General features: G+C 39.6%; 4 protein-coding genes across 4 annotated transcripts; 2 read left to right on the top strand and 2 right to left on the bottom strand.

Annotated features, from left to right (window-relative positions):
- Nucleotides 1-776: 776 nt before the first annotated feature.
- Nucleotides 777-3,198, bottom strand: her11 (hairy-related 11). The gene is made up of 4 exons (XM_050042396.1): nucleotides 3,090-3,198; nucleotides 1,945-2,040; nucleotides 1,742-1,835; nucleotides 777-1,608 (listed from the first exon to the last, which is right to left on the bottom strand). Exons 1-4 carry the CDS (start codon nucleotides 3,141-3,143, stop codon nucleotides 944-946), a joined length of 909 nt encoding a protein of 302 aa, XP_049898353.1. The 5' UTR covers nucleotides 3,144-3,198; the 3' UTR covers nucleotides 777-943.
- A 2,974-nt stretch (nucleotides 3,199-6,172) lies between these two features.
- On the top strand, nucleotides 6,173-7,483 carry her5 (hairy-related 5). Its single transcript, XM_050042404.1, has 3 exons — nucleotides 6,173-6,301; nucleotides 6,408-6,503; nucleotides 6,589-7,483. Exons 1-3 carry the CDS (start codon nucleotides 6,251-6,253, stop codon nucleotides 7,066-7,068), a joined length of 627 nt encoding a protein of 208 aa, XP_049898361.1. The 5' UTR covers nucleotides 6,173-6,250; the 3' UTR covers nucleotides 7,069-7,483.
- Nucleotides 7,484-13,360: 5,877 nt separating this feature from the next.
- On the bottom strand, nucleotides 13,361-16,398 carry pfdn6 (prefoldin subunit 6). The gene is made up of 4 exons (XM_050042110.1): nucleotides 16,194-16,398; nucleotides 15,917-15,987; nucleotides 15,664-15,788; nucleotides 13,361-13,661 (listed from the first exon to the last, which is right to left on the bottom strand). The coding sequence occupies exons 1-4, from the start codon at nucleotides 16,255-16,257 to the stop codon at nucleotides 13,541-13,543; spliced, it is 381 nt and encodes a 126-aa protein (XP_049898067.1). The 5' UTR covers nucleotides 16,258-16,398; the 3' UTR covers nucleotides 13,361-13,540.
- Nucleotides 16,399-17,451: 1,053 nt separating this feature from the next.
- On the top strand, nucleotides 17,452-20,616 carry mmgt1 (membrane magnesium transporter 1). The gene is made up of 4 exons (XM_050043040.1): nucleotides 17,452-17,605; nucleotides 17,942-17,994; nucleotides 18,110-18,213; nucleotides 19,738-20,616. Exons 1-4 carry the CDS (start codon nucleotides 17,527-17,529, stop codon nucleotides 19,892-19,894), a joined length of 393 nt encoding a protein of 130 aa, XP_049898997.1. The 5' UTR covers nucleotides 17,452-17,526; the 3' UTR covers nucleotides 19,895-20,616.
- The last annotated feature ends 770 nt before the right edge of the window (nucleotides 20,617-21,386 follow it).

Here is a 21,386-nt window from a genome sequence, read left to right as displayed (position 1 = left end):
ATCAAAGAGGCTGAAGTCACTTACAAAAGAATTAATGTAATAAAATGGATGAAGAAAAGCATGTCCTTTTATTAACAGTATTTCAACTGGGCATCTAAAAAGTGTATAAAGTGCAGGTGCAGAGTGCAGCACGGTTTGTTATCTCCAGTAAAATCAGTTTTGGAGAGCAAAATACAACTCATGCTGTGATATGCTTACTTGCCTTTTTAACACATACTATAACTATGTCGAGTATCAACAAATGACACAGACATACAGCACAAATGATTGTTGAACTGGTTCATATTGATAGCTGTATTTTGTTGTCCATTGTGTCATGATTGATTAAAACAACACTTAAATTTGACCACAAGTTGTGTTGTTTGATGGAAATATTTGCATTTGTTGCATGTATTTTTTTTGTTTTGTGAGTGTCAGAGCATTTTGCAAACAAAAATGTGTCAGTTTGGTCATCGGCTTCAAGTTTAGGCCTGTGTGTGAACTGATTTGCAATTGTAATGTCTGAATTGATAAATCTGTTCATGCAAATGAGAACAACTGTTAAGTGTCTTAAAAAGTGTCTCAAAATAGATTTTTTTCATGTTTTTCCAGATATTTTCAATGGTACCATTAGCATGCTGCTGTAGGGTTGTTGAACTTTTAAAACAATATTGATGCACATCAGTGAACACAAGGCCTGTGAGGGAAAATAAAACCTGTAATTTGTTCACAGTCAGTGTATTATCAAATTAATACAGCAGATAACTGCACAAACTGAGACTTATATGATTCAAGTACAAGTTTTATTTAGAAAAGAAATACAAAATATAGGAAATTTGAATAATATGTACACTATACATTCCCAGCATGGAGAGTTTCTCATCCTCTCCACAGCCAATGATTGCAGTTAGTTCCCACTAGGTGGCTCTGCTGTTTCCAGTTTGTCAGTCTCTGATGCTCTTCATCAAAACCAAGGTCTCCACATGGCTGAAGAAGAGTTTGGTGGTGACCCCTCCCTCGGTGCAGGGTGCGGAGGAGATCTCAGTGAGATGAGAGGGGGGCAGTGTAGGACAACAGGGCCCGAGTGAGGGGCTGCGGGCGAGAAACTAAAGAAGGAGGTGTTGGAGGACAGAGGTGACAGGCTGGGGGGGAAAGAGAAGTGAGAGGCAAATGACGGGAAAGGAGGAGAGGTGGTGTATGTGGAGAAGGAAGGAGACAGCCAAGGAGAGGGAGGAGGGGACAGATAGTCATGGCAAGGTGTGGAGCAAGACTGTGGCTGAAATGGGGAGTGAGATGGAAACTTTGGAGGCTCTTCTTTTCTCTCAGATGTGCAAATGGCATCCAGAGATATTCCATCAGGTCCTCTGGCCGCCTCAGTCTCAGGCACTCTCTGGGGGAAGTCTGGTTTAATGCTGTTTGGCTGCCGGCTCTCTGTGTGGTGTTTCAGGCCCTCGATCAGGCTCGTTCTCTGTGTCGGTGTTATTTTGTGCATGTAGCTGGTCAGCTGGGCCACACACTGCTGAAACCCTGCACTCTCTATGCTGAAGAGAGTAGGACCATTGGAGTCTGAGTGATGAAGGTTTACCACAGGACCATGAGTCTTCATGTGACTGTCAGAGTCTGCAGTAACTGGAAAAACATCAGGGCGAGGGATAAAACAGGAGTATGATTAAAACACTAATTTGTTGCAGCAGAAAAAAAGCTGTTTTTATGACATATTTCATACGTTTGCACAAGTTAATGAACTGTTTCTTTGACTAACCCTTTCTTATGTTCTTCCCATCTGTCCACGTCTTAAGATATTCCACAGCCAAGTCAAGAATCTCTGCTTTCTCTATTTTAGGGTTCTGCAGCCGCTGTGAGTGATCGCAGTCAAACAGAGGAGAAATACATTTCATCATATTAAGGTTGTCATTCCCTTTAATACATGTAGAGACTGGATGTGATGTTGTTGACATGACTCACTGGATCAGACGTATGATTCAACAGCAAATTCCTTAGTTCAGCCAGACTCTGATTTATTCGATCTCTTCTCTTCTTTTCCACAACGGGTTTCAGAACCTAAAGAGATGAACAGCATTATGTGAGTATGGTGAAGCTGTGGTCAGTGATCAAGGAGCCCCAGCTGTTTGACCAATATGTACATATGTATCACCAGTTAACATCCACATACAGTGTGTATATGCAGTGAAAAAAGCAGTGGTGGAGGAAGTATTCAGTTACTTTACTTAAGTAAAAGTACTAATACCACATTGTGAAAGCACTCTGTTAAAAGTAAAAGTCCTGCACTGAAAACGTTACTTCAGTAAAAGTAGGTAAGTATAATCAGGAAAATGTACTTATAGATGAAAAATAAAAGCACCCATGCAGAAAAACAATCATGCAAAAAACTCTAAAAATCATTCCTACAAATAAAATAAAATAAAATAGAAAATGATTTATATGTTCAGCAAAATAGTTGCCATTAATTTTCTGTCAGCCAACCAATTTTTTTAATCGACTAATCTATGCAGTTATACTTGTATTAACTGTTGTGTATATTAATTTACAAAACAAAACATAATATTTTTATACTCTTCTTATGTTTTTTATACAAAAATCTTAATTTTTAAAGTAGCCAATAACTCAGGTCGTTACATGAATGTAGTGAAGTTAAAAGTACAATATATCCTTCTGAAAAGAAGTGGAGTGCAAGTTAAAAAAAAGTGTCATGAATAAGAAAATACTCAAGTAAAGTACCTCAAGTTTGTACTTAAGTAGGCTACAGTACTTGAGTAAATGTACTTAGGTACAATTTACCACTGAAAAAATGTGCCATTCTCTATTGAGAAACCATTTGGTTTATAAGTGATACCTTAATTGCCAAGAACAACTTGGGTTGCAAGGTTATGGAAAACCCTTGTTTGTTTTCATGAGTAAAGTGAAAAATGTTAGTTTTCATTAAAAAATAAAAAATAAAATAATTCCCATTAATGTCTTAGAAATGCTCTGCAATTGATTATTAAACTATTTATTAACATTAAGAAATCATTAGATACGACTTTAACATAAAAACTTTTATGAAGGAAGAAAGAGGTAGGATACTAAATAAATGAAATAAAAGTTCTTGCCCTTTTTCTACTCTTTCCATCTTCCACAGCTGGGTTTTGTAGTTTCCTGGTCATGTTGCAGAGTTTGGTCCAAATGTCCTGACTGGAGGCTGCAGCAGTTCAAACAGCCTCCTGTAGCCTGTGGGAGAGTATAAGTAGCGCTCGTGCTGCCTCTGATTGGCTGAAAAGTGTGAGTGACGACACTTAACCCAAAATGGTCTCCAAAAAACTTCATTATGGGCCACGGAGAGAATCGAAACTACCTTTCAAACAGTGATCAGGTAATGCGGTGTTTCTAAAGATGAATAAATCTAATATAACAGTTAATATTAAAGGAAACAATGATGCCAATAAATTTCAGCTTTTCTTTACAAATGATGCCATCATCAGACAGAGGCAGCCTGCTGATGTAGTTTTGTAGTTTATCCGAGTAAAGATCAATATTTCGGCTGCCTTATTCATAGTAAAAACATTTCATAATGCATAAGAAATATATGTTGGAACTAGTGAGGATGGCCATTTTGAATACACCATGTATTATTTCATTAGGCCAAATGTAGTCTGAGCACCTCCCTCCCAAAAGTGAGACCATGGGAAACTGGTCGTGGAAACGTGGGAACAGAGATGAAGTGAGAAAGTGGGCAGCTATGAGCACTTTTTATGATGTGTGAGACATCCACACTCTGAGTAAGTGATACAAAAGACCAAATGAGAGCAGTGTTGGTCCAAATAAAGAATCCAGACAGTTTTATTTACACAGCCCAGTAACACAGACCACATATTTTGACTGCAAAGGCCATATTCTCAGATCTATGCATTTACAGTTAAACATTTAATACAGAAATAAATCCTGACTGATGAACAGACTGAGTGACAAAAGGGAGCACGCCACATTTGTCAGTGGATGTGAAGTGTGAGGATGATGATTACACCTGAGTGTTAAGTGTGCGCCGCCTCGGGCCAGCCTCATACCTCATGTTTGGACTTCACACAAGAGCCCTTTATAATCAAAGCAGTTGTTGACTTGACTTGACTACATGTTCCCATCCCATCAGCTCCGTTTGATTTCAACTCTTTTGTCAGTGTGGCCGACACACCTGAAGGGTCGCGATATTAGAAGTCAGCGGTCCATCTCTCTGCCTCCATAGGGCACATTTTTACTAATTAGTTTCCATCACAGGCTCAGCCGAGCATGTTATAGGGCTTATTTACAGGGCGGGTCCACGTGGCTTAAGCTCAGAGTGCATCAGTTATATTTATCAAAACAAATTCAAAATGTTTCCTTTTCCTGTAATCATCACTATATTGGACATTGTAGTCTGTGTTGAAATCTATGTTATAGAGTGAGTTTCCTCGAGGTCCTCGCTCCCATGGTAACCAGCAGTGATCCCTGAGCCTCCACTAATCGCCCTCTCTTTGATTTGAAACGGAAGTATCATTGCCTCTGAAAAGCCACTTAATCTACGGGATCCCTGTGATCCGATCATCCCGCTGTTATCTTCACACTTTAGCCCATTATAGGGATCAGGGTGCACAGAAATGCAGTGCGGAGAAAGCTGCACCCTAAACTCAGAGCCCAACTCAGACTTTACTGTGAAATCATAGGCTACACTTTAAACATGCAGCTGTTCCTGCACAGATTTTGTCCAGGCTCCTTAAAGCGAAGTGTGTATAGCCACACCCAGTAAAGACAAACACACTCCTTCAAACAGCACACGCGTTTGTTTAGGTGTGATTCAGGCAGTTTGGCTCTACAACACAAGGCCAGGTCCTACTTTGAGATATGTGGAGGGTAAGGATGGTTTCAAATCAATGCTCAAGAACTGTTTTACTCCTCAAGCCACCATCAGCCTGTAGCTGTAACATGCAGCTTAATGAGAAGATCTTTTACCTGGTCACTTTCACCTTCTGATTTGGCTTAAATGTGACTTCATTGTTCATTTCCCCTTGATGTGATCCAGTGTGTCTTATGTAGTGATCTTACTGTGTATGTAATATTCTACTGTGGATTTTATGGTACCTTCATGCCTGGACCAAACAAATATTGTGTGGGATAATAAAGTGGATCTGAATCTGAATAAACAGAAATGACTTCCGTCCCAGTTGCATCTATATTTCATTATATATATATAAAAAAAAATGTGCAGTGGAATTTCACTCTACATACTGCCGTGATAAAACCATAAGGGAGTGTTCACTATTCATGGGGGGGGAGGGGTGGTGCAAAAATGGGGGAAGCATGTCAAATAACACTGGGGAGGGACTTCTGTTTTTTATTTTGGCTGTGGAGGGCATACATATTTAAATGGTTGCATTTTGTATTTGGAAGGCCTGTTTTCTTTAGAAATAGCCAGAAATTATGGTTGTATTTTCAATTTTCTGTGAAGAATGCCTCAGTCAGGAAAAGAAAAATCAGAGCTTAAAATAGAAATAGGCCTATTTCATCAGATTCACTTTATATGTCTCATCTAAATTTTGGGCAAAAATACTTTTGCACTAACTAATCAGCATGTATGAAAAGAGTGAAATACTGAGGCTTTTTTTTTTCAACTTTTAAACATCATGGTATGTTCTTAAAATCTAATAAATAATTTATGCTGTAGGGAGGGTTGTGCATTTCCTGCTAGTTATTCAGGGTTCAAAATACAAAGAAGAAGAAGTCACACTCAAGCAACCCCCTTGTCTGAAAAGCAAAGAACAGTCTCTTCATACATTTTTTCAGAGCTCAAATAAGTAATAAAGCTGTATATGCAGTTTCAGTGTTATGCAGTATAAAGTAGTTCCAGTGAGACTGAGATCTTCAACTGTCAGACTGAAGCTATGCTTCTTCAAACCACTAACTTTAAGTCAGGCAGGCTGTGCTTTATGATTTGGGTGAATTTGCCCTTTAACAGACTTAGAAACCAGATTATATCCGCTGACAGACCACATGGCACACCCCCTTTATTTTATACTACACTTTAATTTTGTGTGAATGTGAAAAGAAGTGAAAAGAGGAGGATCAGTTTAAATACGTCCAAATGTTCTCCATTGTCAAGGCCGCGTGCTGCTCGGTGAATGAGAGGCGTGTGACGCAGCAGGGGCGTGGCTATCTGCAGGGATATCAACAAAGTTGGAAGGAGGCCACGAGCGTGCCATTTTCAGTTTTGGATTCACGGCAAGGACAGACTGACACTTTCAGCATGAAGTCTTTTTCTTCCCCCGAGTCTCCCAGACAGAGGACCATGAGAAGAGTAAGCTGCTGTTTTATGACTCCTGTAACCAATCTCTAAAGTAAAAGTTGTCTTAAATGCGGTTCATGGTATTAACTGTGAGAATATTGTACTTTTCAACCCCAAGGTCTCCAAGCCTGTGATGGAGAAACGCAGACGGGAGCGGATCAACCACAGTCTGGAGACAATACGACTCCTGATGTTGGATAACACTCACTATGAGGTATGATCATGCGCCATGCTTTTGAGTTTGACTGTCGTAATACATCAGACTGGTTTAGTGAGTGACTCTCCATTTCTCTATTTAGAATCTGAAGAATCCAAAAGTGGAGAAGGCAGAGATCCTGGAGAGTGTGGTCCATTTCCTTAAGACAGAGAAGGAGGTGGAGAAGGGTCACCGGGCCGTGAGGAGAGTCCTGTCCAGGGAGCAGAGACCAGCCTCCGCCCGCCAGCACAACTACCATGACGGCATGAGGTCCTGTCTGCTGAGGGTCAGCCACTTCATAGCCAGCAAGAGCCAGGGGTCAGAGGAGGCCGGTGGGGACACAGTTCAGGCTTCTCTTGCGCTTCCTGGGCCCCAGACACACCCTTCATCTCCCGGACACATCCACAAGGCACAGGTTGCTCTGTCTCCCCAGCATCCGTCCCACCGTCTCCGCCAGCACGGGATCTCTCACCCATACCTCACCCAGAGGGCTGGCCTTCACTGTGACACCAGGGAGCTGCTCTCCTCTACGGCAGCCTGCACGCACATCACTGATCCAGTGTGGAGGCCCTGGCCGCAGTGACTGACTCTTGGACACAGATGTTTATTTTAGATTTTAGCTGTGTAAATATGTATTTTGTTGTACAGCTTGGATTCGTGTGTACAGTGAAGATATTTTCATGCCCCATGAGGCGTTTTTCCTTTAAGATTTGCTGTTTTGCACGCTTTTTTATTTTTTGATCTTAGTTATACTTATGAAAGATTTTTTTTTTAGCTGTAACTTAAGAAAATAAAATGCATTTTACGCGTGCGTAAAATGCGCGTCATCTGTTTTGGCTGATGTGCTGATGAGCAGATGAGCAGATGTGATTTTCATTTTTGCTTTGCTCTGAGTACATATTGTACATAATAGAGATATGATGAATTGTTTTCCTGATTGTGCTTGATGAATTCTCTTGTTTCCATTTCCAATAAAGCACAACTTCCTGATCATTCCAGATCATTGGAGTGGCCCATTCACTGTGTGAATAGCTTGTACTTGGCTAGAGAAGAGGGACATCCACAGGACAGTTAGCACATACTTTATCCGGGTTGGACAACAGTTATGAACCAGCGGTCTATTGACATGTTGATGGTGGAGAGCATGTTGCTGCTATGATCTTAAGTACAGTTTTTTAAATGTAGAGAAGTACAGTAGAGTGGCCATTCACACACTGTCCAGCAGCAGACTGCTTCAAGTGTGGGAGCATGCAATTTACACACGGTCAAACCCTGCTGGAAATGTGTCCAGACCCAACTCAGTCCAGAGTTTATATTACTATTAAATTAATATGAATTAATTAATCAATAAGGTTTGCAATCGAAACAATTTTGACCGTTAGGCTTAAGTGTTTGGTTATTTATAAAGGATTTAAATGTAATACACAGTCGGCATATTCAGAACGCATAGTTGTATATTTTAGGTTCCCTTTAGACTGACCGGTGTTAACTTGTTTTTCGCCACGTACACATAATCTCCATATCCAGATCACATTGCTGGAAGAGCCGCTAAAAGTGCAAAGACTACATGCAGCAGTTTCTCTGGTGATGGAGGAGGCTGGACCAATGCGTGATAAACACAGGATCATAACAAAACACACACACCGATCCTCGAGAGAATATGTTGTAACTGATCTGATTAGTCTGATAAATAAATATGTGAAAAGACCCGAATCTAGATTTCAGTGGGAGGTTTAAACAGGTTATTTCACTGAGCTGGGTCGGGTCTGATAACAACATAATTCGAGGCTCTGAAGTGATTTTGTGGATTGGATCAAAGTGTCTGACGGCTGCAGAGTGTGGACAGTGTTAATAGCCACTGTCGTGTGTTTTTCTACATATGAAAGACCACAGTAAAAGCTACAGGCTCCCGCACATAAACACATGAATGGACACTTGGAGGACTCATAATTGTTCACCATCGTCTGTTAAGTAGCCTGTGTGCCATAGATCCCACGGACCAGAGTGCAAGCAGGCAGTTCATGTTACATGCCTACTTATTTTAAGTTTATTATTATTGGCGGTTATGGATTGTTGATAAGGTCTATAGTCTTAGGAATTATAGTGCACTTACACCCACACATTTTTTTGCTCCACAGTGCATATAAACAGATGAGATGAGATAAGAAAATATGTGGAATATTCATGTGTTGCAGCAGCTCAAGAGCCCAGAGCAAAGGAAAAATGGGACTGAGTGATAAATAGAAATACATTTACAGATAGCTAATTGCACAGGATAATATTACACACATGGTGTGTATCATTGCGGATGATTTAACATTATTGCGAAGGATATGGGTCTGAAATTTGGAAACAAAGTACCTTTAATTATTGCACATCTGTAAATATTTCATTGGAATATTTTCTTGACTATGTGGGACTATATTTATTTATTTAATTAATTAAATTAATTTTTATCCCATTAGCTTATCATCCTTTAACTCTTTAGTGGTGGATACACACATTCACTCAGAGCCTGCGAGAAAACATCCTTTAGCCTATCAAAGCAGGTGTTAGTCCCGCAGGGCTGATCTCTGGACAGGATGCTCTTTTGTGCGCCTTTAAGCTTAAAGCCCCCTGAAGAGAAAAGACCACGGGACTAAGTAAATCAATTAAAGTTGGAATAAGATTAGTTTCATCTGCAAGCATCTGTCTAAATGAAGATTAAATGGGCCCGGTGGCAGAATTTATTGTGAGAGTCAAACAGATAAGGATTAGTCCAGTGCGGATGTATCTGCGCTGGATTAGTGTCATGGCACACTGATTAATGTGGGACACCTATAAGCTCCACTGCATATATGTCTCCCTCTGCAACATTAAAGTGAACATGATTGCTGTTGCATCCAAGCAAGGGTGTCATGTCATTAAATCACATGATTTTGCGGATGTAATGTCACAAATGGGGGCGTCAAGTCCACTCAAAGGTCAATGACAGAATTTGGGCAACATCAGTGTTAAGGATATACATCTGTCATAAGTAAAACAACGTTCCTAAATGTGATCAAATAATGTTTGTGATGTTTTGTGTATCAAATTTTGCATTGATGTTCTGAAATTGTATTTGTTATTATTATTTCAAGCAATCATTAGTCGCCCCACTTTAGGAAAGGTTTTAAGTGGGACAGCAGGTTTTGACGAATGTGGGACAGTCATAAAAATACATAATTTAATTTGAGAAAATACGCATTCAGGAAATTAAAGGAGCAGTGTGCAGGATTTAGTGGTGTCTACCAGTTTAGGATGGTAGATTTCAACCAGGTGAAACTTAACTTTTCACTTTTCCAGGTTAGGTGGTTTTTACTGTATAAACAGACCAGGTGATTGAAATCGGTAAAAACACTGGGAAAAAATGTAGTTTTAAATATAGCATGCAATAAACAAAGCTCAAAGTTAAGTAAAGGTATGGCCTTCATTTATTTATTTATTTTCTATTTGTCCTGTAAAGTTCGTCAAATGTTACTTACGCCCTTCTGGTTCTTGTATATGTCATTTTCCCTCTGAGTACAATATCCCAAACATGTCCTTTATAATCTAAGAAAATACCTTAGGGATTTCATAATGATATAAGGTGATGATCTAATGTATTGGCTTCATGTGGAAATACAGTACATGAGTAGGACTTGCCCTAATCCACCCTATACGTAAAGGTCACCACCTTGTTTACTTAATGTATGACTTTCACTGGCAAGGAAGTGAGGAAGTGTGGCCTCAGAAACCACCACACTGCTGAACATTTCAATCAGCAGCTGCTCTGTAACTGTTGGTTTTTACCACATCAGCACAAACACAATAAAGGCAAAGTGATGAATCACCTTTTGGCCTCGACAACATACCAATGATGACTGCGGTTAACGTAACGACACCTCAGTTAAGTTCACTCTGACATTTTTTTAAAACTTTATTTCCACATTTTTTAACAAATGACAGAACATAAAACACAAAAGGCAGAGCCCCCACCACTACAATATAAACCCAACTGAAAAAGGAAAAGGAAACAAAGAGTTAAACACAGAGAGAGAGAGTACACGACACCAACACAGTGTGATATCCTTCAAAGAGGTCTCTTGCTGAATGATGACATCCCTATGGCAGTGTCAGTGATGCAGCTATGTATTTTAGATAAGGCTGCCAAAGTCTGAGAAAGGTGTTAGACTACATGTGATCTTTTCCAGTGGGAGTACAATTGTTCATTTCCAAAGAGGAGGAGAGGTGAATCAGATTTCCATGTCACTGCTTTGCATTTCCTGACCACACATAAAGCTATTTCCATAAATTTAATTTGGGTCTTGGTTAAAGATCTGCTGACACCTGTGAAGGTCCCCAGAAAGCAGTGCTCATGGGAAGGCAACTTCTCACAAAAGTTGTTCCAAAAGGGCCTCAGCTTTATTCAAAGCCAGGCGCAGTGCCTCTATACCACACCTGAAGCACAGTTCTGACAGATTAAGTTTAAATTAATGGAATTTCTGTGGGGTGAGGTTCAGCTGATGAAGGAGATTATTGTGAACCAGTGTGTACCAGGCATTAATAGTAGCTAACAAACTGTTTTGTATCTGACCAGAGCTGTTCATCAGTTCTTATGTTCAGATCTGATCCCCATCTCACTCTAGATTTGTGCAAACTTGGCTTTGGGCCCTCAAGTAGCAGCAAAGAGTACATTGAAGAAATACATTTGTATGCATTTCCCTCAAGAAACAGTATTTTCCACATCAGTAAATATATCCAGGCTGGTTCTAAGAGAAGATCTTAACTGAAGATAGCAGAAGAAGGTCCTGCTGGGCAACACATATTTCCTCTTCAATTGCTCAAAAGGCAGGGCAAGTACTTCGTCACAACAGTCTCCCAAGTGCTGGATCCATGTATGATGCCAGATCTTATCATTTAGGGTCATGTATGAGTTCATTTTGTCTCAGAGGTGTTTTTAGTAGTCTCATTTTCAGTCAGACTTCTATGAGTGTCACACCATATTTTAATCAAATGCTGCAAATAATTTTGGAGTTGCATTATAAATAAAATCACTTAATACTTTTTCTGTCAGGGAGTGCAATCCAATTTGTGTCCAGGAGGGGGCGCTATCACCCCCCCCCAAAAAAGGATGAAACAAATCGAGTTTGAGCTTCCTAAATAATAGTTTTTAAAACTAGGAAATTGAAGACCCCCTAAGCTATAATCCCCTGTTAATTTTTCCATAGAAACCCTTTTAAAATTCCATATGAATTGTCTAACATGTTTGCTGAGAGTTCTGAAAAACCTTCGAGGTAATGGAATGGGTAAGGAAGGTATTGTCACCTTGATAGTAAATTATTGTTTTTGCAGTTAATTCTGCCAATTACAGTGATGGGAAAACTCACCCACCTATGTAGATCTTCTTCAGTTCTGGGAAGCAATGGGAGATAATCAAGTTTGTACAATTTTTTAACGTCATTGTCAACAGATACTCCAAGATATTTTATACCATTTGTAAGCCACTTAAATGTTTGTTGATGCTTGGTCAAAACGTGTTAGTGGGATAATTTCACTTTTTCCCCTACTGACCTTATGACCTGAAATAACACCATGAGCACCTAACAGATTCTATTTGAAATTATTGTTGTAGGCTACACTCATAAACCCTCTGGAGTCATTTAAAGGTGAGTTAATGATAAACCAAACAATTTGACTTTGACTTTATAGATTGTAATAGCCTATATTTTTGAAAATGCGCAGTTAAAGTTCAAGTTAATGACATAGGTTTCGTTTTATTGTGTCAACATAAGGGAGGGACACATATGACATGGTAGCTTGGGGGTCCCCTCCAAAACATTTTGGTGAATTACAATGCACCAATCTCTGCATCCATTATATCAAACGTATTATTTTTCAAAATAAAGTCCTCTGCTACCCTCGTGTTTTTATTGGGAGGGGACAATGCATGTGCGCTATATTCTGAAGGGGACGTGTCCCCTGTGTTCCCCCCTACATCTACCAGGTGTTACAGCCGAGGTCTGGGTATTATAAAAGCGCCACACCTAAAGGTGTTAATGGGTCTGCTGCCACCCACGTGCCAAATGTTACAGGCTCGTGCACGAAAACAACCATTTGTGACGCAGTGTTATTACTGCCCATGTGTCCGGAATTTAAAGCCCAAATTCAACCCAGGCTATAAAATATGATATAATCTTGTATGATGTAAAGGTAAGCAAAGATGCCTAGAGATATATTACCGTTATACAAAAAATAGTTTTAAATTTTGAATAGCCATATATTAGTTTTAAGCAGGCTAAATGAAGCTGTTGTTCTGATCCAGTGTTGTCTTGTAGGCTTGCACGCTGCTGTGTAGGCTAATCTCCATAATTAGGCCAAAATGTCGCCCAAATGTCACACTGTCATTTTCTTTTTTAAATATATTAATATATTTACCTACTGGTGTATTAAAACCCGTAATGGCTTTGTCAGTCAGCAAAGGTTTATTAAAAAACAGGCTACCTCCGACCATAAATGTAAAGCCAGACTAGGTATCTCAGCTGGAATTTACTTTTACTTTAAAGTTTAGTCTCCTGAGACCAAAGACGACTTTGTATTTTATTATTCATGTTGCTTAAATCCTCTGCTGGTGGTGGTGGGAGGGACAAAGCACATTCATTAATGTGAACAATGCTGCACCGCTGTGCTTTCTCCACCGGTGCAGCTGTGGGCGGGTCAGTGACTGCACAACATCTGCTCCGGTGGCCACCAGCCTGCCCCAGTAATTACAGCAAGTGTTCAACAGACACAAGCACACAGTGAGCCTGCTCGGTGGGATCTATCAGTCACATTGAGGCTCTGCTCACACAATTAAAACTCAAAGACAAGATGAGGCCTTTCATGGAAAAACATGTTTATTATTAACAAGGGAAACGTCAGTGTAATAACAAATTAATGACAAGATACAAGCAGAATTTACTCAGCCTATGTTGACGGTTTACATTATATCATGACTAACCCATTCTACTTATGTCTATGTGTGTCTGTGTGTGTCAGCATGCAGCTGGGTCACTTGGTCAGACTTTCCCAACAGCCAGGCCCTGAGCTCTCTGAAACTCCTGCTGTAGACTGGACAAGACTTCTCGATGCTGTTCAGATTTCTTTTCCATGTCTTTCAGGAGTGTCTCATACCTTTGACTGTGAACAGGACAAAACAAACGAAGGGAAAAATGGAGATTAATTTTACAAAATTAAAGAAATACCATAATTAATACAAATAACCAAATTGTGTGTACACATTTTTACATACAATCATTGAGGACTAGGCAATAATATTACAAAAACACTTTTATAAATTATACATTTAAATGAAGAACTACAGCCTACAGGGTGATCATAAACTTTATTAAACATCACTTTGAGGTTGCGTTCTGATTTACCACCATTGTCTCCACCTCACAAAATTGTGTGAAGACTGCGACAAGGATGTTGTGGATTACTGTTTATCCACCAAACTCCTTACTGCCCTCTACATGTGAGTGAGCATGATGAGACAGCTAAGGTATGCACCAATATCCACACTGAGCTAGCTGTGAATAGTTAGGTGCCGACTTGTGTGATGAATTTTAAAAAAAGTGCCAACACTGCCCAGGTGCCTATGAGGCTGCAAGTATGTGGAGAATAAGAGGGTGTGATATAATTAAAAAAAACACGTCATGTTATTTAACAGAAGGGGTTAGTGCATATAAATTAAAGAGAAAAAGACATAACATTGAAAGTGTCTGTGTGGTAACACTTTTTGGGGAAGTAACATCATTCTTAAAATCATTGATATTATGCAATAAATTCAACTGAGTTTTATTTATAAAGCCCAAAGGAGGGATCACTCTTCCAGGACGGACAGATGTGCAATAGATGTCATGAGTACATAACAGATCAACGTCATAAATGTGCACTGATCCATGACAAAATGATACATATAGACAGATGTTTTTCAGTAACAGCAGTGATATTTAACCATGATAATAATTACTCTCACAGTTTTAAAGTCACAGCCAATAAAGTGTGAATACCACTGGGTGCATCACACCATGATAGTCAAGTTTGGTGTCCAATTTGTGAGTTTTTGCTTAAAAACATGATGGATGACTTGCAAAAAGTCTATCACGTTATTGGTAAACATAAACATAAATTAAATTTCCATTAAATGCCCAGTAACAGGGAAACTGGGTGACTGTCCTCAACATTTAGGCAAAAGTTAGCTGCATTCGTCAGCCACATCTGGAGGAGCGTCTGAAATGGGACAGGCCTGACTGAGCTATAATACAGAAACGTGAACTCTGGAAGACAGAGCCCTGGATTTAGGACATAATACCTGAAGCTGTATGAAGCAGGTTTGCATTAATCGGAGGATAAGTGCATACTGCATGTGGGCATTTTTCACGACTGGGAGACTCTTTTCTGTTTACCTGGTGGCATGGGAAGAAGCCTAATGATGACTCATAGCAGCTGAATATTTGCATGATAGGTTGTGTTGAAGGCTGTTTCCCTGTCTAATGAGTTTTCCCCTACCTACACCTAAACCTAACCCTAACCACTGAGGGGGGGTGCTATGCATTAACAGGCGGGGAAACAGTATTTGACAGGGGAGCACATTATGCTACAACACTAGCCAAAGCATCTCGTTCGGGAATGAAAAAGTAACTTATTTAATAGTCCAATTGTCATGGGTCAGTTAGGACAACTGCTGCAGTGCCAGATTAAATGTCACAGTCAGGGATTAATATGCTGCTACTACAGCTCAATGCAATTTAATTTAACCATTTACTTGTCACATGGAATTATACAAAGTACAACTCCAGTGAAATGTGATCCCATCAGCTCCTTTAACTTGTGCACTGTAATTTGGTCTTTTTTGCTTCTTCTCACACATCAACATTCAATCAGTGACTACTATCAGCTGTGATGAGCCCTGACTACACTGAATTACAGAGAAAAATCTTTCCTCTTCTCCTCCATCATTATCAAAGCATGTGCACTCTGTCAACACGCAAACTGAGGGTGTCTGATCATAAGTGACCCGCATCGACTGAAACCACACTGACTTATGGATTAATTACACTGGTCTAGTCAAACCTATGTAGGAGGTAGCACTACTGGCATTGCCACTATAAGGTATTCCTCAGCGTTAGTGACTCACATCTCTCCGTTGATGTACTCCAGCCTTTTTGTGACTGTGGCTTTGGCCTCATCAAGGTCTTGCTTCACTAATACTGGACCAATAAGCTTATAAACTGTGTTTGTGCTGTCCAGCAGATCAAGCTCCTGGAGAGACAGGGAGAGAGAGAAATCATATATTTAATACTGCAAACTCCTATATAGAAAATTAAAGTGTTAACACTAGCAGAGAAAATAGGTTTTATAAAGGAGAATGTGATGTTAGTTCACGTTACCTCCTTGACAATGTTGTTCTCTGTCAGCTGCGTCTCCAGCTTCTGTCTGGCTGACATGCTCTTGCTAACATCTAAACACAAGACAGGTATTAGTGAGTGGAGGCATTAATCTGTGTATTAAATAATTTGACAGCAGTATTGTTGCAACCACAGTCTAAACATACAGGAAATATCTAACGAGTTAATTTAACACACAGCTAGCTGTCCTAATATGGTCAGTTAGCTCGCCACAACATGGCACCATATGAGAAAGCATGCTATGCTAGCTGACACTCACCTTTCTGCATCTGTGAATATTTTTCTAATTCCGCTTTCAATTTCTTTTGAATGGCCTCTGCCATGTTAGCAGTCGACAAAGTGCTGTAGACCGAGAAAATATATCAAAGAGATAACGTTAGGTAGCTGAACGTGGTGTGAGATGAGAGCTCTGTGTTAGCTAACAGGAAAGGGCTGCGGCTCGAGCGGATGTTAGATGACCCCTTCAAAGTAAGAGCACGTCAGAGTTGAAATCATGATAAATGAATTAGCACATATACATCACTCATAAATAAACATTAAAACCACCCCGTAGTGTGTATATTCATATGTAATACAATTTCTATATGTTTCATATAGCTTTTTAATGTATTTTTTAACACAATGAAATATACAGAAAAAGTCGAGGAATAGATGTAAAAAAAAACAACAAAAGATGGAATTTAGCAGAAATGGTGGAAATGATGCTACAACATAAATACAAAAAAAAACAAAAAACAGAAAAACAATACGTGTGACATTATAATGAAAACAAACAAATGAAAGGAGCACAAATAAGCAAAGTAGGAGACATTGACAGAGCAAGGACCTATATGTTTTCCATTTATTTTAGTCTTAAATTAGTTGGCAAGGCTATATATAAACACAATGAAAGATGGAGTACATCTTTTCCACCCACAATTATGAATGTAATATTTATCCAGAATAATCACAAGATGATCAGTATCTGAAATGTTTGTGGTTTGTCTATAAAATAAATGATATCAGTGGAACTAAATGATGGTTATGATGGATATAATCCATTTTTAATGACAGCCAATTGGGAATATCAGACCAAAACAAATCTGTATATGCACTTTTAAAAAATAGATGGTCAATTGTTTCATCTTCTGAGGAACAAAAGGTGCAAGGGTCTACTTCAAATTGCATTTTTTAAAGGGTATATTGCTAACAGTATTTTAAAGTGGTTTTCTTTTGCTTTAGGAGCAACTGGACATGCTGGGAAAAAAAAATTAAACGATTGTTTCCTTCAAGGGACCTCTTTATTATCCTGTACAGAGCACTAGTTAAATCGTTTTGTTTAAAAAAAACAACAACATACCAATAATTCTTTATCACGTTTTTATCCATCGAGTTATCATCACTAACTTTTAGAGAGGGCAAGCAATGTGTAAGCAGAGACAGTATGGGATTTGCTTTGCAGGTTTGGTCATACCCTTTTGTTGAAACAGTAGAAATCATACAGCTTGGTTGGGGATTTATTTTGACCCCGCCATGGTTGCGGCTGTTTACGACACCGTTTTACGACACTGCTTTACGATACTGCTCACAGTTCCTCATCGCTCTGGATTAAGATGGCTTCGTCGTTTTGGAAAGGTGTTGTTGGCGTCGGACTGTTTGCCTTAGCTCATGCAGCTTTCTCAGCAGCACAGCGTAAGTTTCAGTACAGAGGAATAAAACATGTGTCTCGGTATATTTATATATTACCGGAGGGCTCCGGTGTCACCGGGCAGAGAGGTAAAACAGCGGGTTGGGCCTTTCGGTCCAGCAGCGGGCTAACTAGAAGCTAGCGCAGCTCAGCTCCGCTCACAGTCACTGACAGGGGTGAAAGACTGAAATCTGCATCTGTAGTTAATTTGTAATCATATATTTTATCGTGACTTGTATATTAAATATAAGCTCTTGTTTATCAGTCGGTCTTAGCTGCTTGTCGCCACAGTGTCGTGGTGTTCGTGTGAATTGCAGCCTAACATATATTTCTCCCCACAGATCGATCATACCTGAGACTCACAGAGAAGGAAAACGAGACACTACCAATTGATGTGAGTGCCTTTCATCCTACTGCAGTCCATTTTAAACTCCGCCTGCCTTTCACATCTAACCCCCAACTATGTGTCAAAGCCATCTTTATCAGTATGTTTATTTTTATGTCCGCAGATTGTATTACAGACCTTGTTATCGTTCGTGATGACCTGTTATGGTATTGTCCACATCGCCGGGGAGTTCAAAGACATGGACGCCTCCTCAGAGCTCAAAAACAAGTACGTTGAGTTGCAGCACCTTTGTCCCTTGGTAATGTGGTTGTTAGTCTCCTCTGCCACAGGGGAGACATGCTCACCACCTCACCTGCATTTATAGTAACTGCACTAACTGCACATTTCCCACAGACACACACTGAACCTCCCTGAGTTCATGTGTTGTTGTTTGTGGCCTATATGTTGTAAAGGCCAGAGGTATCTTTATATTGAACACCATTAAGATTGTTTGTGAAGATCTTCAACCACAATCTCAATAGCAGACACTAATATGTAATAATATAATATAATGGGGACACTGAAAAAACAGTCCAACACATGACAGTAAAACATTTAGATATTTAGAAAGTATGTGCATAATCTTTTCTCTAGGTAAAGACCAACAACAGATTTTCAGATTTCATCACCCTTTTCTGTCTGTCAAAATCATGCACATTTCCAGTTTGTTTTTTAAATGTGTCCCGTGCCAAATTGTTCAGAGGAAGGCCTACGGTAGATGTAAGGGAAAGGATTGCTGAGCTAACTATTTATCTGTGTAATAACTGCATCAATACATTACGTGATGGTAGTTTAGGCACTTCGGTCTGCCTATCATGAGTCCAGGTGTAAAAAAAAAAAAAAAAAAAATTGAATGGAAATAAAAGAAAATTTCTGTCTTTCTTTTCAAGAAGTGTTTATCCTGCAAAATATCAGGAAATAGCGATAAATGTCAAACACAGTTTTCCAGAGTTTTAGGTAGCAAAGTAACAAAGAAAGGAAAGCAGACATATTTTTTTCATTGTTAAAATTGTTATCCGATAAATTAGCTAAGCATTTCAGCACTGCACAGCACAGCGGAGCTGCAACAATTAATCAGTTAATCAGTTTGAGTGAATCATTAAGAAAAGTCAAAAATTCTCTGATTCCAGCTTCTTAAATGTGAATGTTTTCTCGTGTCTGTACTCATCTCTGACGGTAACTGAATATCTTTGGGTTGTTGACAAAACAAGACATATGAGGACGTTATCTTGGCCTTTAGTAATCACTCATTGTCATTTTTCACCATTTTCTGTTTTATGGGTCTAAACAACCAGTGGTGAAGTGGTAGTCAATGAAGTGGGTGTACTACAAGGTAGATGGGTAGGTTATCGAGGGGGAAGTGGGTGTACACTCCTATATATTCCAGTGGCTTCTTGGCTGATAGGTGGGTATACTGTAAATGGCCAGAAAAAGAGGTGGGTATACCCTGTATATCTGTTAATACACTCCACTACACTGCAAACAACCAGTTAACTGAGATCCACAGATGAATCGACAATGAAAAAACTGCTCTGAATTAGACTTTTATAGAGAGGAGATAAAATGTATTACAGTGTGCAGAGATGTGATCTGCCATTGTAAGAGGTGTCCCACATGACATATGCACCACAGTGCAGGCAGCTGCTGCAGTAGGAGTCCAATATGTGCATAACTTCCTGTTTGTCTCTTTGAAAGCAGAACAATATTTATACGGTACCAGTCTTTTCATAATGTTATCCTTTTTTTCCCCAGAACATTTGATACACTGAGGAACCACCCATCCTTTTACCTTTTCAATCACCGGGGTCGGGTGCTATTCCGCACGCCAGAGGAGGAGCCCTCCTCCGTACGCAACCAGCAAGCTCTTCCCAACCCCATACGGCTACGCAAGCTGGAGCATTTGCACTGAGACTGGCCTTTCCTGCCTGTAACATTATCAACATGAGATAAGATTTGTTTTTGTTAGACAGAGGAGGCAGAGTGAGCATACACCTTCCTCTACTTTAATTTGTATTTGTACATAAACTAATATGCTGTTCAAACTTGCATCTCTGTCCATAACAGTGGTCACCACCATATTCAACACTGACTGTGCCAACCCTTCGATTTTTCAAGCAGACTTGTTTGTATATACAGTATGTGATTGCTTTGGAGTCTTAAGATACAGAGACATCTGCCCTTTGTGTCCCTTCTGAACTGAACTGGGATAATGCTGTCCTTTGTATATCCTTCATACGAGGGGCATTTAAACGCCTGTTTCATTTCTGTTCCATTTTGACCACACATCAGTCTTCAGAAATTGTCTGGGCAGAATTTTGTGAACTGAGATGAGTTTTGTTTGTATGAACTGAGGACCTTTTATTTACTTGATGATTTCCTGGAAGCATAAAGCCTCATCTGTACTTCCTGTATGTATTAAAGAGGTTTGCTTTATGCCACAGGAAATCAAGTCGAGGTGAGATGTGAAAGCAGAAAACATTAGGCAGCCGTTCCACTGATACTGTGAACACTAAGGCGAACTAGAAAGCAATGGTACATTCATTTGGGTGGAGTTTGTTTTTCCTTCATTTTACATTTTGTTAAGATTCAACAGATGTTTTTAATTTAATAAAAGGCATACTGATTTTACAAGGTGTCAGAATCCATTCTTTTGTCTTTTATCCCATATTCAGGCTAGACAAGAAGGCTCAAATCTCTCTACTTCAATCTGTAGGGGCTGTTAAAAGACGAAAAAATTGGTAACAAGTGCTGATGGTGTCACAGATTAACCTCCTCTGTCGATAGGAGGGGAAGTTCTTAAAGTAATAATGACAATGCAGAAATGTGCCTGTGACCTTGTTGGCTGCTGCATCACAGAAAATTTCCACCTAATCAGTTGTTCATGTCGCCTCTGGGTGGCAGTAGAAGAGCTTTTAGTCTTAAGTTGTCAAGGAGGCTGCACCAAATCAAGAAATTACTACTGTTGCAGCACCAAGTGTCTTATGTCTACTTCTCATGTTTGAGATGAGATTAGCTCCAAATAAAATTATTTAGGCTGTTTCTGTTGGGATTTATTGACTCATCTGATGTAATACATGCAAGATCACAGCTGAAGTTTTGCTTTCATTTAAGGGAATTTTTTTAGTGTGTTCTGTGTTTGATGCAGAAAACCAGGGTTGGAAATTAGCACCACTCACCAGCCAAATACTGGTGAACTATGCAAGTGGCTGCTAGTTTTGCTTTGCTCACCTGCCAAAAAAAAACCAAAAACAATGGTAATGTATTGAGTGGCTGGTAGATTTTGGAAACCACCAGCCACAGTGACAGTTGGACAAAAATTTCATTTCCATCCCTGTGGAAAACCTCTTTTTTTCTCTTTGTTGCTTAAAATATGCCCCAACCAGGGCGTCAGCTCCCCTCTC

The sequence above is a fragment of the Epinephelus moara genome, chromosome 4, assembly GCF_006386435.1.
Source record: "Epinephelus moara isolate mb chromosome 4, YSFRI_EMoa_1.0, whole genome shotgun sequence".
NCBI classification, from domain to species: Eukaryota; Metazoa; Chordata; class Actinopteri; order Perciformes; family Serranidae; genus Epinephelus; species Epinephelus moara.
This window is presented reverse-complemented; position numbering and strand designations above follow the sequence as displayed.